Source organism: Siniperca chuatsi, linkage group LG15 (assembly GCF_020085105.1).
Source record: "Siniperca chuatsi isolate FFG_IHB_CAS linkage group LG15, ASM2008510v1, whole genome shotgun sequence".
Classification (NCBI taxonomy): domain Eukaryota; kingdom Metazoa; phylum Chordata; class Actinopteri; order Centrarchiformes; family Sinipercidae; genus Siniperca; species Siniperca chuatsi.
Window position 1 is genome coordinate 17345014 of NC_058056.1, and position 17634 is coordinate 17362647.

General features: G+C 41.7%; 1 protein-coding gene across 6 annotated transcripts in view; it reads right to left on the bottom strand.

Annotated features, from left to right (window-relative positions):
- qkia (QKI, KH domain containing, RNA binding a) overlaps positions 1 to 17634 on the bottom strand; it is an 83784-nt gene that overhangs the window by 28541 nt on the left and 37609 nt on the right. For all 6 annotated transcript variants that reach the window (XM_044167129.1, XM_044167132.1, XM_044167128.1 and 3 more), the window contains exons 3-4: positions 13443 to 13559; positions 4776 to 4919 (exon numbers count right to left, since the gene is read on the bottom strand). In XM_044167129.1, coding sequence (XP_044023064.1) covers positions 4776 to 4919; positions 13443 to 13559 — 261 coding nt within the window. The remainder of the gene's footprint in view (positions 1 to 4775; positions 4920 to 13442; positions 13560 to 17634) is intronic.

Sequence of the window (17634 nt, forward strand, 5' to 3'; positions counted from 1 at the left end):
CAAATAAAGCCAAATGTGCGGACCCAAACACAAGCTCAGTGTCACCTATCTATCGTCACATCTGCCAATGCCTCCCTGCTGAAAGAGAGGATCAGTGATAGATCTAAATAAGCTGTCATACTGAGTGTCAGTATCACATCACTGCTCATCACCTACACATGACACCAAAAGACCAAGAATACCATCTCAACCGCTGTTGAGATGGTGCATATATGGCGGGCAAGGGTGGTGTAGTTTAATTTAATTGTGCCTGTTATGCCTGTTAACCAGTACAGGAAGAAGCTTGTCTATCTAGCTTGTCAGGTTCTTATCAGAGCCCAAAAGGCTACTAAAATGTAAAAGATGCCCTACTTTTTCTCTCTTCCCCCATTCCCTTCTCCACCACTCCCCTACACTGTATAACATTCTGTGCATTTAAATGCAATTTAATATCATTTTATTGCATCTCGCAACTAACAATTATTGGAAATTAAAAAATAAATCTACACTACATCACTTGGAGACAACTGCTGCTGCACGGCTTATGATGAATCTACATCCCAATCATCGATGTCACAGCAGGCATTTTTGTCTCAGTTGTCCAACGGTAAAATACCTGCTTTGTGTGTGTAAATGTAATAGGGATGTGGCCAAAGGCGCAACATGCTTAAATGTTTCAACCCATATAGAGGATCACAGCAGTTGTTGTCCGCCCCAAGTGATTCTGTGTTGATTTATCCAATTAAAAAGGTGTTTTCCGTCCATGCCTCTGCTGAATTCGATGTTACATGTTTTGCCTTTTAATGAGGATTACACTAAAACTGCTCTAAAACCAAAGGACAGCTTGATACAAAGTCGTACGGATATGTGGCACCCAATGTGCATACAGTTGCCAGGCCAAGTCATATTACACAACAGAAGAAATTCTGTGTTTCGCCATCCAAGCTTTGTTTGACATAGGGAGTTTAACTCAGCAGAAGATCATTAATAACATATGGCGGTAATTCAGATGGATTTGAAGTTGAGCGGGTATCTGTTTAAACAAGTCGGCTGAGAGCTGATTCTTATTTGTGATGGCAATGTCATTCTACATAATTCTGGCATATACACAAGTCACTGTCTCTTTCACAAATGACCAGGGTCTGCTGTAGATCACAGGACAATACCTGCCTACAGGTCAATCATTATTGCTCTCCAGCCCTTCTAGGGGCAGAAATGGGAAGTGGAATGGGCAAGTCAGTGTTTATGCATACAGCTCTGAAAGTATCTGAGTGGAGGTTACCTAAAGTGCAGTGGGGCTCTGCTGCCGGCTCCGTTTGAGGGCCTTAACCAAGGACTCAAGGGATGAGCGGAGCATTTTAGTCAGTGCTTATGTGTGTGTACGTGCATGCATGTATAAGTATTTTCTGGGCATGTGTATCTATCTGTGTGTACGTGTGTATCTATCTATGTGTGTGTGTGTGTGTGTGTGTGTGTGCGCACACACACTAGGGCAGGATCAGTGGAGTAAATCCACACTTGAAAGAGTAGCTCAATCAAGCTCTCCCACCCATCTCTCTCTCTCTGTCTCTCTCATCTCGCCGATGTTCCCCTGCTCCCAGTTCATGAAGAGTTGAAAAGTTCACAGAACTAGGGAGCAAAAGAGCGCTACCGAGGGCAAAGAGGAACAAGTGTGAACCTTTAACACTTCCCACCAGTACCCTCTTCCAACTGTCAATATCTGAGTAAGGAGCAGCCATTGACATGGCATTACCCAACAGTCAATATTTGCTCAGCTAACATGTCAACCACTGAAATGTTGATGATGGATTCAGGCACAGACAAAATGTGTCTACAACATACATACTCTCATATGTCTTGAGAGAGTGTAACTTACCTTAGATGCCTAAGGTAAGTTAAACTTGGTTGGTCTTACAACTTTCGGAAAAATGTAAAACTGCAATAAGTGCATATTGTTATTGCAAAATGCGGCAAGTTAGTTTAGTGACTTTGAACAAATCGTCAAAAGTACATCCTTCAATGATCTAATTAAAAAAATTACTGTTAAACAATATCTTTATACGATACAATTCTCTCACCACATAAAAAAACACTATAAACCTGACTGTTACATCTCTGAGTTTATCTCAGCTGGTTAAGCATAGGTTTTTTCCACGCGAGACTTCCTGGCTCCTAATCCCAAGTGAGTCAATTAAAAGATTATTTAAAAGCAAAACTATCATTAGAAAGCCTTTAACTTCAATTTACCACCAGGTTTGCAAACAAAACAACCTTTTGGTTATCACTCTATTCTCCCTCTTTGTTTCACTTCTGCAGCTGGGTCCTCTTCAATGACAAGTAATGCCTGTTCCTTGAAAGGAATAAAAAGCATGACCTCATTTTGTTTCCTGTGCGATTTAATAAAGGCGATTTAACACTTCCAAATGTGGAAAAGATGCCCTTCATTAGAACAGTGCATACCCAGCGTGTCCATACTTTAATCCAATCTAGTTTAGCATGATAAAGGGCATTACTGCCAGACAGCCCTACTGCCAACCCACTCATGATGTGTGTGCATGCACATGCATGCAATGACATGAAGAAAATACAGTGCCCTGAGGGGTTCATGGGTTGATAATGCACCAACCAAACATTCAGGGACATGACTACTAGATGCTTATTCTGCCATACTGAAACTACATCACTTCTATTGACATTTATCATACCCTAGGCCAGTGTCAGGCTATTTAGGTAATGTCCATTAAGAGTCTGGCCCCTAATATAAGCATTATGTCTCTGATCAATACAAATTAATCTGGTATTGATGCAAGAACTAAAATATGTTCGAATGCAAATATTAATTGAAAATATACTTTGGAGTAATAAGCTTTAATATTTGGAATATATATAAACAGAGGAGACAAATGTGCCTTTGATATTATATTACAAAAGAAGTCAGGGACATTTTAGGCTTCAAGAATCAAAGCATTTAAAGGTGAATTTGAGAGGCTCAGAAGAACACACAACACACTATGTCTATCTGATGGAAGGATCTTTTCATTACATTTAGGCCAAATGAACACAGATGCCTTGCTTGAAGGAAAAATGGCCTCTGGTAGAAGACAATGGGTCATAAGCTCTATAAAACTCTTGAATTAAGGGTAGAGTGAAACTTTTTATGAGCAAGATTTCATTAGTGTCTCAAAAGAGCTCAAAGCTGCTTTCTTGTGTTTGAGAAATAAAAGAGCTTCTTAAACCAATAAATGGTTCAGGTACTGAATCACTAGACCATCTTTAATGCACTTCAGGCTGCAAAACGCATAGAGATTTCTAGAAAAGTCGGGAAACTATTTTTGTGGCACTCCATTCAGATGAGTGTAAGCTGCTGAGAGCTGTCATTGACTTAAAAAGGACACCAAAAGGGGTTTTGTTGTGTATGTGTCTACACATGTGTGTTAACAGTGACTCATTCTGCATCACTCTTTGGAACATTGCCGCTTCCAGAGATGGCTTCATCCTCAAGTTTGTGTGTGCACGCACATATTTGTGTGCGTGTGTGCATGTAAAAGTGTGTCAACATCTTCTGTGTGTACATACAGGCTGTGCAGATCTGAAACACTCAGAAACAAAACAAGTGCCTAAAGAAGTGACAGGCAGGCTGAATAGAGACAAGCAATCCTTAAACAAGAGGACATGAATTGAAGTGCTTTCCACATTGTCAGGCTGGGCTGAGGCCTCGCTGAGACAGACAGGGAGGAACGATCATACTAGACAGGAGACCCTGGCATGATGGCACCTCTTGTGTCAGACTTTACATCCAAACCGGTGCAGTTCAGATGAGCTGAACAAAAAAAAAAAATTACAGTTCATGGCCCTAGATAGAGCCATAATAAAGTTAAGACTGCATTTTCATGTGATGAGATACAGTATCCTTTTCAGGCATGTTTTCAGATTAAACTCTTTGTGTGCATATAAATAGATGTTCTATCATTTACAATTTCACAGTCTTCCTTCCCTTCTCTTTGTGTATTTGTTTAAAATAAAAGGGTGCCACTTGCCCAGTGGTTACAGAAAGCATCAAAATTCTGCTACTGAAAAATTATAAGATGGTAAATTGTGCAGCTATATCTAGGGCAAACATCGCCCTTGCTGCATTTGTTTCTCCCAGAGTGATAGAATGTGAATCAAGCACACATAAACATAATTCTACATTTACGGGATAAAGTGCATAAAGGAAAGCAGCTTAACAACATTGCGATTCAAGTAACACTGCATGCCCCATTTCCGCAGAACACCAAGCCATGTGCATTGCCACCTGATGGCAAACCTGGGCCTTCAGCTGCCATGTCCACCTGGTCACCACACTTAACAGGGAAAATACACAATGCATGCCAAAAAACTACCAGCAGCCATCACCAGTAGCACAGTGTGAGAGGAAGTTGGGGCAGAGGGGAAGCGGAGATGAAATGTGGCAGTCACATGAGGTGTATGCAGCTAGCTATGTTTTTCCACTCCACTGGGGGTACACCAACCTGTTCCCCTAGTCTATATATGGAAGTAAACAGGATGCTAACAGTGGGATAGAGGTGGTGTGCCATATGTAGCCCCATTATGGTGTTTTGGACTAAGATAGTTGAACATGGAAATGCCTCTCTCAGCACTACTAAATCAGAGCTAAACAATGTCATCTGTGTCAGCTTCCTTGGAAACTCAAATGACGTTACTTGAGGAGAGAATTAAATAACTTATTAGGGCAAAGGCAGCTACCACTGTGTGCGTGAAGTGTGTATATGAGCTTGTTTCTGGTAGGTACTCACAGCAGGTACAAGGAGCTTCTTGACCTCCTCCACTGCTCTCCTCATCTTCATCTCAGCTCTGGCCTGTGAATCTTCCACTGTGATCAGGACATGAAGGTCTTCATTTAGGTGTTCCCAGTTTGGCTTCCCTCTGTTCTGCTCCTCCTGGACAGAGATAGAGGGAGAGCGAGAGAGACGGTGAGTAAATGTGACAGTGTGGGTGTGTTGGAGCACCAGTGCAGTAACACAGCATATCAGAGGAAGTGGAGGCGAGAGGCAGGCATACACAGAGGACAACGGGGCCCTGTGAAGAGAAGCAGGATGACAGGAGCAGCCCTTTAGTCAGCTATTTAGCTTTAACTTTGAAAGGACGCCCTTCTTTAATAGATCCCTCGCTTCACAGAGACAAAGACGACAGCTAGCCCTGCAGCAATTAATATCAGTGAAAGATGGATGGGTGGAAGGATCAGAGAGAGATGGATGAGGATTTTTTAAGCCACACCAACTTATCTAGTAGGAATGCAATTATGATACATGGATATAGTTCAAAGTGCCGCAGGATTGTGCGTGAAGGTGTACAAGCGTGTGCCTCTGTCTCTGACTTGTGTTTGCATTGACAATGCTGTCTGGTTAACAATAGCTCTCTGAGGGAGTTGTTTTCCCTACTGAAAAGGTAGCGCCAAAGCACTCAGAGGGCGCCAAATTGTAGCACTAGCAGTACCTGAAAAGCAAAATGGGCTGTATTCAAAACACCACTACATGGTAGCCTTTTAACACAGTGAAATAGGAAGCCGTTTCACGGTTTGAATTGGGAAGGCTGAGGTTGGGAAATGGTGCACGACGTTTTAAGGTTTTCGGGTACCTCTGTGAAAAGCCCTGTCACACCTGACTCTTTTGTGAAAAGGTAAAATGGGATATGTAGAGACAAATATGGAGTAGCCTCACATTTACAGAAGTTTAAAAAGTTTTTTTTTTTTTTTTTTTTTTTTAAACACGCTTCTCCATTTAGCAGAGCTACTTTCCTTCCTCTTCTGGTTGCCCCGCTGACAGTAAATGCAGCGCGCAGACACTGAGAGGGCTCTAAAAAGCTTTTGAGGCTGTATCGCATGTCACTGTACAACCATGAAAGCTAGCGGTTTGAAAGCCGACTACTTACCCCTGAGGTGAGGAGTTGAGGTCTAGGTTGTCTGAAAAAGACACAACCTGGATTCTCTGATGTGTGACACCACATTTAAAACATCAAAACAGGATTAAAATGTTAACTGATTTTAAGAGGACAAAACAGGAATATCAAAAGGAATGTAACTCAAAAATATTTAAAAATCAGAATTGCGGTTTCCTTTTCCAAAAAGAGGTCAGTGTCTCATGCAGTCAACTCCCCACTGTTGGTGCAGGTTTGTAACAGACTGTTGATGAACACTGTTGTTTAACCCCACATACATGCCACCTCAACTTCAGATTACTGCTCATTTGTGAGTAGTGAGCCACTGTGAAGGTGTCTAATTACAAACAATGCATTGCAGTGCTCTGCAGGGGGTCCACCTGACATGATTTCAATACACTCAACGAACGCTACAAAGTGAGAGGGAGAATGTGCGCGCTCACACACACACACAAAGCTTAGAGCTTGAGCTGAGTGCCACCCACCTGCTTTCTACTCCACAGAGACCTGTTGCCATGGCACTGCTCTTTACAACACACACGCATACACACTGAAGAAAGTTCAATATTCCACTCTCGTTTTCCCCTTTTCCACACAGGGGGGAGGGCCTAGTTTCAGCAGTCAGGCCATTATTTCTCCACGGGTGTTTGCTTATGGCCTATTAGGGGACATGGGGACTAGAAGGTGACTCAGCATTTTTTAGAGGGGACACAGACAGACAGTCCACAAGGGCTGCCTCTGTATGCCGGGCATTGTATGAAAGCACATAGTAGATACATAAATGCACATTTATTGACAGAGTGTTGCTTAAGTTGGACCTAAAAAGTCAATCACATGTCTGTGTGCGCATGTGTGTATACAGTGTGGGCATGCCAATGCTCTGGCAGATTCTGATTTGGTTAGGATTGTGATCAAAGAGATCTGGGAAAAGAGAAATGAGTGTGCACATACACACTTGCATCCACGCACGCAAACCCACACACACCTCACACCAGCATGACTGCCTGTGAACAAGGTCACTGTGTGCCCTCTGAGAGAAAGTGACAGCATGACAAAGATGAGGAAGGGTGGAGGGGGAGGCAGGGGGAGAAAAGAGAGGGGAGGTGAGGCGAGCGCTAAAGGGAATACTGGGAAGGCCTTTGAAGAGAATGTCCACGCTGGCCGACATCAAATGCCATGGCAATAACCACATACCAGAGGGTAATCGGTTTTGGCAAAATATGTAGCATGAATAAATAGCACGAACACTACATCTAGAAACAACATCTAAGAATAGGATCAGAGGCAAAGACTGCTTGTCAGTTATGTTGCCTGACTTCCATCATCTGTACAGCACCTGTTAGCCTGCTGGTTTTCACACCACTCAGTCTGAGCCCAATAACCTTTAAGGCTTCAATTCTCAACATGGAGGACACCATATTTTCATCCAACGCTCCCCTCCCTTTTATAGGTTGTACTAAAAAAAAAAAAAAAAAAAAAAAAAAAAAAAAAAAAAAACAAACATAAGTGGCAGTTCAATCTGGTTATTCACATTACTTTATAGAGCCTGTTGATACCATGATTTCATCTGCACGCTTCCACAGGGAAGTTACACTACAGGGTCAGGTGCACCCCTGAAGCTGGAAGCGATTTAATGCATTGCTCAACGTCACATAACAGGGGGCACATTGGCAGATACAAAGCTTTCAATCCTATGTGTTGTGGCTGAAGGTCAGTCCTACTTAATATACCACACTGCTGCCTCAATGGAATTTTGGACTATGTGGCGCCACAATTTCGTGTTGGCAATGTTGCACTTTAACACTCATAAATTAAACTATTTGCACTGTTTCAACTCTGTCTCTCCCACTCTAAACAGTCTCTAAACTTCTCCTTTGATCCTAAAGGCCATTCCCAACTGGGGTCAATGTAACTGAGGATAAATGCCAGCAGGCCAAACAGGTGCAGTAGAGAGCTGCAGGGTCATGGAAGGACAAGAGAGAGCAGGCGGGGCTGTAGAGGAATGATAATGATAAAGGAATATGAAATAAAACAAATCACAACTTTCTAAAACTCTTTAGGAGTACTTGACTTTTCAAGTAAGACAGATTGCCTTCAAATACCAAAAGAGTCACTAAAGAATAGATTGAGAATGGAAATAAAGCATTCGTTATTAATGCTTGATGATTTTGGTCTAAACCAATGATTGCTTTGGGTTAGATTTATTTTTTATAAAACACTATGAAATGCCTCAATCAAAAAGGACAAAGAGGACAGATTGAGGACAACAGAGGGCAATCCTGAGCAGGTCACCAAAATGTCAGGATTGTTAGCTGTGTGTGAAAAAGGGAACCATACTACAGCATATCTCAACAGAAGAAATTCTATAAATTATAGCTCCAGTAAACCATGTTGCAGGGTCAGCTTCACCTTGTGCTATTTGCCATCATGTGTCCTGAACCATCACTTTCTCTCAAAGCCATTTCCAGCAAATAATCCCTAAGGCACCAAAAGTAAAACCTGGACATTGCTCTGCTTTTCATCAACATAATAGCTCCCTGTAAACTCTTAATAAAAAATAAATAAGTTCAGTTGCACTGGGTCAAGTAATCAGAAACCAGGAGATGAAAAAAAAAAAAAGTCAGCTTAAACTGTAAACAAAACAAAGTGGGCTTGCTGCAGCACCAACAGGCCAACATATTGATTGCCAATGTCACACATTAGTTCTTAAGCAATGAAATGTGGGAGCTATGCTGTGGCACTGTCTATTTGCTGGCAGGGGTTGAAGGTCCAAGCCTAAGGCTTATTCTGTTCTGTCAGTGACCATGCCGATACCACAATTTTAGCTATTATGTGTCGGAACCATCATCAAAAAAAATCAAAAAAGGAAATTAATTTGACATGCAGCATTTCTCAAAGTCAAAGTCTGAAAGTGTGCCTCAAACTAAAACGGCTGTCTGTGGTGCTAACTGTAATTTCACATTGTGTGGTAGCCAAAATAGAATTAGGGAATTGTTTTTTCAAAACAAATGGAAATCTCTAACCTACTTGTGCCATGGTCGATATAACGTACCAGTAATTTAATTGTTGTTGTTCCTGCTGTTGTTTTGCATTAAGCATGACTGTAAGAGTGAAAACCAGGGGGACTCACACTGCCACATTAGATGAAAGTGTGATTGAAATAAGGCTCCAGGAGGAGTCCTTTTTCCTTCCAACTGTTTAGACAATAATAACCAAAAAAGGACATAGCATACAAACTTCCTCCCTTTGGGAAGTATCGAAAGACTTTACAACACTTACCAACAAACTAAGAACTAAGAAAAAGCCCCCAAATACAACAGACTGGAAAAGGGTTGAGTGTAGTGGTGTCATAAACACCTTAAAAGAAGTGCTCTCTATGGAATTAGTGTGTGATCCATCATGCCTCAACAAATGTGTCAAAAAAAAAAAAAAAAGGCTGACCAAAACTCTCTATCCAGAGAGGTTACAGGAATGTACTTGCACTTATTGAGTCACTCTCACAGACACCTTATATTTGGTCTTGTTTGATCCGAGTGTGAAGTGCAGTCTTGGGACAGGTTATTATCCTGCATTCATCTCTCCTGTCTCCCATTATTTGAGCTGAACATCAAGTCCCGCCCACACACATACACAGGTGGGTTTAGTGATTTCACCATTTTCATATTGTGATTGTGACTGCCATATCAATAAATAAATTATAAATAAAACACATTTCTGCTGGGTTCTCTCTACATATTCTAAGCGAAATAGATATCCACTACTAGTAAAAGTATGAAAACTTCATGGTTCTTAAAATCTGAATACCTCTGCATTTAAACACAGGCTAACAACATTAGTTTCAACTATAGTTCCTTTAACAGTGACTAAGTGTGACTCGTGATGAAAATGGTAAAGTAACATCAGCAACTACAGTAGTAGTAGATACTCATTTATATTTCAATATAAAACAGAAAATCTAGAATAAAAAAACCCTCTATGAGAAAATACATTGTCTGGCTGGTGCTAACGAAGCAAAGGCTAGTTTAAAAAAGGATCAGATATCAGGATAGTATTCAGTGACACCAGGCTTAAACTATACTTGTGAGAAGAATTAAATTACAGCAGTCAAAATAATTTGGACACAAAATATTATAGGAAACAATCAAAGGAAATCTGTAATGCAGGGTAAGTGTAGGCTAGGTGTGCAATATAAGCTGTATTATGTAAGAAAAACTGGGAGAGGGAAACATGGTCAGGACATCCCTAATTATAAGCTTTATATTTGGTCTTGTTTGATAAGATTGTGAATTACCACATTTTTCTCTTCAGAATTAATTTGATCGACTTCATATTTTTGCAGTGCAATCTAAAGACCTCCGCGATGAAAAGTTGTGCTAAATGTGAGTTTTCGTTGAAGGGCGTGTCCACGGCATTGTGTCGAATTTTGATGTTTTCAGGAAGAAACAGGAAGTTGCTGTAACATCAGTGGACATGGTCAAATCTGCTCCAAACTTCACCTCAGTCATAGCGCCACCTACTGGCAACAGGAAATGACATGTTTTATACTTTGATGTACTCATCCTTGCAGATTGACCAGATCCACCTCAAATTTGAGCAGAAAAGCCTCAAGAGCTTGTGAAGCTTTTCAGTTTTCATCAAACACCATTGCTGTGGCAATGCATTATCCGCCATGAAACAGGAAGTTTGTATAACTTGAGTGTACATTGTCCAATTTTCCCAAAATTTCACATGTTTGATAAGAGTCCCGGTCAGAGGACATCTACATGCCATTAAGGAGTCAAAGTCATTGCACCACCTACTGGCAACAGGAAGTAGGCCTTGTATATACTGGAACATATACTGGAACATGATGTATAATTCGGGGGTGTTGTCTAGCGCCATGTAGTGGACACAGGAAGTGACATTTAACTCCTTTGTGCAGTGCTCAAAATGCATGATAATTCAGAGATGCGTCATTTGACCTCCGGCAATACCGCCGTGGATGCTGCAAGCCCCCACGTGTGGTCAGGTGTGAGGGCCCGTTTATCATTGCTTGCAGCTTTAATTTTCTACTTGATCTGCTTTTCTTCTCTCACCATTGTTCTTTATTTTACTCTGCTTTTCTCTCTCTCTCTCTCTCTCTCCCTCAGTCTCTGCTTGACTCTCTCCCACTGCATAGCTCCAGTGAGCCGACTCCCCGCCAGGCAGTGCGGCCCAGGAGGGAGCAACCAGCTGAATTATTGAGAGTATAAAAACGCTGCCGCTAATGGATCCTGAATAAACACACTGGCTAAGCTGCTCCCACGGCTTCCTCTGCTGCCACAGGGCATCAAGCTGAAAATACTGAGGTTGAGGATGCAGCGACTGGAGGCTACAGCTGAGGCTTTGTTTGGGACTGAGCCACAGTTATGACACACCCGGACCATCCAAAAGATTTTGGGGTACAGAGAGCTAACCTAAACCTATGATTCTTGTGATTTATTGACAGTGGACAGGATGTAAAAACTGGCAGATGATTGGGTGTTTCTTTTTTCCATTATATTTTCCCCAGCTTAACCCAATGTTACTGTAAATATCTAAACCAGACATCAGTGTCGTCTAAGGTAAGGGACAGAAAGGTAGTGAGGAAGGAAAATGTCATTTTAATGGAGCAAAAAACCCAGTCTGCCGCCTGTCAAATGTTCCCATTTACTTCATACATACTATAAAACAACCACTGGAGTAGCAGCCAGGACTATCTATGAAACATTACATTGGGTTATTCCTTAACTTCATCCCATATCAAAACACTGAGTAAAGAAATAATCCTACATGTCTGTATTTTTGTATAAATGTTTAACTGTCTGTTAGTGTAGTAATTGCGCAGGGTCTTTGACAGGTCCTGTCCAAACGTCATTAAGTTTTAAGATGGTAAGAGATTATAAAGATAATCATGAATTGATGTAATGAGCTAAGACTAACTTCTTAAGTGTGTTTGTGTGTGTGGGTTTGTTCATGCTTTAGTGTATTCACTTCCATTTAACTACTTCTGGATCTAATTCCAAAGAAAGAACCACAGCAGACTGCCTTCATCTTGTTCTGTGATAATGACACTCCAAGGGAAAATGAGAAGAGATAGAAATTAAAATACGGAAGAGCCATATGGGCCGGTTTTGGCCCTACAGCAAACTGGAGTTTCTAAGATTATGACTGTGTACATCTGTGTGTATGAAACCCGTTTGCGTGAGAGACTGTGTTTAGAGGAGGGGGTTCCTGTACGACGAAGGATGAAATATACTTCTTCTGACTTATGTAAATGAATTGCAATATAGCACCACTGCCTGGCAAATCAGAGCAACTGGGATGTAAAAAAAACAAAACAAAAAAACAAAAGCAGCCATTATAGCACCAGTGAAGCCCATGGGCAAAACATGCACAGATGCCTGAAATATCTCAATTTTCAAAACTGTCAATTTGTCCTCACAGTAACTTCAAAGTAAATCACCAAATCTGATCTGACACACTTTGTAACCCCTTGGGGATGCATGCAAGTTGCTCTAGCATTCAAAGTTTGTTTTCACTGTTTAATCATCTGCTTTGGTGGAATTGTACGCCGTATCAAAATTCAATATGTAGGCAGCTGAAATATGCCATGAGTCAACTTTGTAGGCTTAACACTACAACCGCCAGGAGTCACTGTATACCTAAGAAATTGTGCATGAAATTAATAAGACAAAAATGACTATCGGAGTAAATTTTACCCACTAGCGCTTAAAGTACAAATACCCATTTTTTAAAAATCTGGCAATATCTTGATCATTTTTAACAATAGGGGAGTGCTACATAAGACTGGGGGACTTGAATATTGTATTGAAACAAAGTTACATACAATCAAAAAACAGTAGCAGGTGAATTTTACATGTTGACGGTTCTAGTGTTAAAAGACAGACTACTGCAAGGTTGACCTGACATTAGTGCAATACAGGACCACCAAACATGATCTGACTTTCATCAACATTATTTCAGTCAGTCAGTCAGTCTGGATTTTCAAATGTTGTAATGTGGCTGTTTAAGGCCGTAACATATTGTGCAAAATGTTGTGCAAATGTACAATTTGCAGGTAAAATAACACAAAAAGGTTTTTGCACAAGTTCACCCCTTGGGTCTCAGAATATACAGACACACAACATTAGCCTTTTATGTCTCCAACCAGCTCAGTAGGTCCAGAAATAGAGGCTGCCCCTGGCCTTAGACGTCGGCATTGCTACTGACTGTATTTTCCACTGCACAGCGTTTTGCAAACAGCCCTATCAGATGTCAGAATGCAGCCATGAGGCATCAACTGAGCGTGTGCCTGCCTCGTGTTTCTACAGGGGTAGTGGGATGTTTTTGTGTGACAAAAGTCTCAGCTAGTTTCACATTATTGTGTAATATCTCATCACAGAGGATAGAAAGAAAGAGGTGAGCCTTAGTGTGTTCTGGTTTGGAAAAATAAAAACAGTAACATTGTTATCAAGAGGTAAAACACATTAAACACACTGGGCTCACTGCCATGCTGATGAGCTTACCTTCTTCTTGTCTCTCATGGAGCTCTTTCCTCGCACCATGATTTTGCATCCCGTCTCTGCTTCCAACTGTTTGGCTGTGAGTCCCCGAGGGCCAAGGATTCTCCCCACAAAGTTATACTGCAGATACACAGAGCGAGAGAAATAAACCATTGAGTCTATGGGTGAACATACAGTGTGAGAGATTAATACATTTAAATTTCCTTTACATCAATCTATCAATAACAAGGGCTGAATTCAAATGGTCAAGTTCATCTTGAATTTGCTCAACACAGAACAAAAGCAGTATACATACACACATGAACATACAGACAGATCCCACTTTCCATGAGCATCTAGAGTATGACATCAGCTTTGTTAGACGCCACGCCGCTGCTGCCACGACTACATACACACACACCAAATCTACTACAAATGCACATGTCACTTTCTGCCTTTCTAGGACAAAGAGAAGGTGGCCTCCCATCAGTCAAGGTCTCTCCTGCAACATTGCAAAATCTGCTACATTGGTGTACTAAATAAAGGCAAAAAGCCCCAAAAATAATAATAATTAAAAAACAAACAAACAAACATTTAAAATATATATTTTTGGATTTCAACAAATTTTGCAGTTGAATGTTTTTCTACCTGGCTTGATTTCCAACCACAGGCCACAGTGTGGTTGGCTTGCCCCTAATTTATCACCCCCACTAGAAGATTAACTATTTAAAATTAGACTGGGTGTGAATGGTGGATAGGAAACAAGGGGAAAATGGAGTGGAGAGAGTGCTGAGGGGGAGGTGAGTTGTGAGGTGAGGTAGAGTACTTGACACAATTTTCTTATCAAGGCCCCCTTTCACTGGTGTGTGGCTTTGGAGATTTGTACCAAAAGGAAACGTATTTAACGACATAATCCTTTCCACTTGAAACTGGCTTCCAATGGGATAAAGGGAAAATGTGTTGAAATAATCCAACACAATTTTCAGCCAAAATAAAAACAGAAGGAAAGGAGGAGAGCTGAGGAGAGGGGGAGCACAGTGACGCATTAAGAGGTAAACAACCCACCCATGTTTAAACAGTGCACACAACGGCTGGTGGAGAGGATGATGGGTAAGAGATCCCTGACACTATTAAAATGGGATATTTTTACTCAAGCAAAATTTACAAACCTGAAATATTCAAATACTCACTGGCATAGTGGAGAGCTTTGCTTAACAATGAGAAGCACAACTGTTCGTTTCTTGAACTGTTACAATGTGCCCTGGCACTGCTGCATTAAATTCTTAAACGCAGTCGCATCTGCTTACGCACTCCACCGCACCAATGCCTCAGCAAAATCCAAAAGGCCAACAGAGAAGTCACATTTAATTACAGAGGGATTACAAATTTAACACGATGTTGGTATATTTCCCCTAAACTACGTAAACAAACACTATTGAGGACAGTCAAAACCTCTAGGCTGTTTTCTTTGTCCCCGTCACTGGGCTTGCCTGCAACCGTAGCCTGTCTCTGACAGGAGAGACACACCCTGAGATGCTGAAGTCCCTGCGGATGATCATAGCATGCAGCTACACAGGCTTTATGTGTGTCTTTCTCTGTCACAAGGCAACTGTCTGTTTGGTTAACTCGAATCAAGGAAAGTGGTGCAGGGGCTATTTGTGAGTGTGTGCGTGTCGAATGAAGGATGTAGGGGCACCTGTCCTCGGAGGTCAGCCACCAACGATGCACGGTGGCCTGCTTCTGACTACGTACGTAAACACAGACACAGACACACACACACACACACACACAGCCTCAAGGAGCACAGGAGAGAGTTGTCTGTCTGCATCACAGCACCCGCTGCAGACAAGGGTGAACCCCAAGCTCTGGGCATTATGGTGGTGCTGTGGTACTCCTACACAACACACAAACACACACATGGCCTCTAACCTATTACACAGAAGCTACAGTGACAATGTCCTAGGTGTTATTATACAGCCTATCCTGCTAAATATGTCGGTTTCCATGCAGATAGGACATGTGACAGTTCCCACCAGCCCAACAGGCAGTTCAAATCCTATTAGATTTACACACCATGAATATATTAAATACATACAGTAGATGAATTACAGAGCAAGCTCCAGATGTCAGACTAGAGAATGGGAAAAAGTATATCTGAATCAAAATATGAGGTGGTCGCTTCGGTTGGAAAATCCTGACATGATACAGAAAGAGCATTTAATATTTTATTCTCTGCTCTTCTCTCACTTTGTTGCTGATACCACGCTCCCTCTGACAGTGGAAGGTGTTTCTCTGTGGACACGAATAAGTTGATGACAATTGAACTTGACAGTGAGCAGGGGCCTGATGGTGGAAAGCTAAGTGAAATAAAGAGAGAAAAGATTAGAGAGATGATGACACAAGAGCACAGGGGAAAAAGTCACAAACGTCTTGTTTTTCCAGTGCTAGGGGAGAGCAAAATGAGAGCAAGAAGGGCCAGCACTGCCACCACATTCTCACTGTTTCCCACTCTAGATGTGGAACTCCATCTGATAGGGCGCTCAGGGATAAAGGGTTAGGGCAGGCCGTTACATGCGTGTGGCTCAGGTTTTATGGCCACCCCCCCTTATGGAGTAAGGGCTTGTGGGTGAAGGCTGGTGTACCAGTGTCAGATGTGTTTTAATGATGACTAAGGCATTTGCACAAACTCACACAAACATGTGGGCGGGGGCATGGCACAGAGCAGGCGTCGTGTCTGGCCAAGCTATAACCGCAAGTGGTATTCACACACATCACTCAAGGAAAATTTCAACGCAAACACACATCAAATGACTATGTTTCTGCTTCAAGCATCTCACCAAAATCTGGCAATGTAACAAGAAATAACACTGCCTCATCTTAATAAAAAAGTGAAACTCTACTGTAAATAAAAATGATGCCAAAGTCATCTCAGTGATGGAATAAAACTCAGTGTTGTGGATGGCTCTCTCCTTCCTGCTCTGCACTGAGGGGTTTGACATTCTTCTCGTGGATGTTGATATACTGTTAGAAAAGGCGACCTCCATTTTAAGCCAATGGAATGTAGAGACAATGGAAAGCCAAGCGGGTGAGTTATCAGAAGGGTGCAGGGCCATTGAGCCTGCCAGGAACTCCACTCAGTACAGCCAGAGTAGGATGGATACGGTGCCCTCACTTCCAAATACACTAACTGCTCTTCACCTCCTCTTGCTAAACTATCTAGCCTCCTCCACGCCTACTAAAAAAAGCTCGTTTTCATCTTTTATATTCCTGCTGTTACATCAACTCCACTGGCTCCCCAGACTGAGGTCTTTAAAAAAAAAAAAAAAAAGTCATGTCTGGGAACCACCATGGCTTTTTGGCTGGATTTCCAAAGCTCTGCACCCTCTAGAAGTCCTTGAAGCAGTCTAGCTAGGGACAGGGAAATTTGATGCAATTGAACAGGCTTTAAACAATAATACAAATGTGTCTAAGTAAAATTGGGATGATTATAAACAATAGTTACATTTTCCCCACTGCTGCCTGATCCCTCCCCATGACTAGAAATAGAGAGCAATACGCTATTCTGGGGATGAACAAAACAATTACCAAAAAAAGTATGTATATCTACGTGCTCTATTTAATCAAGCATTACTGTCAGCACCCATCTGGTGAACAGAATACATGCATAAACTATGTGTTTTGCGGACTTAGAAACTCCCAGCAGTCTATTTTACTCTTTGCTGCACTTTCTTATTTCCTCTGCTCATTTACAGCATTTAAAATTATAGAGACACTAGGAACTTTGGTGGACCAACTCTTTACCTCACTCCACTCTTTCAGTCTCATTGTATCTCAGTTTTCTCCAAGTTTTTCAAATAAACACAAATACAGAGAAGTGCATACAGTAGATACAAACATAGTTCGTGTGCAAACACAGAAAGACAGACAGACGCGCACATACACACACACACACACACACACTCACACAAAAACCCCTTCAGGACAAGGGCTTACACTGACATTAAAGGGCCTTTGTTTAGCCCCTGTTATCGCTACTCCACAGGCGGGTTATGTTGTGAGCAGATCTACGTCTATGCCACTGTGTGTTTATGAGCGTGAGTGTGCGGGGAACCACAATGTATGGAGTGAACTCTTGTAGACACCCTCGGCACCCAGTGCTGATTGTCACATGGGTTTGTGTGTGTGTGTGTGTGTGTGTGCATTGTGGTTTGTTTTT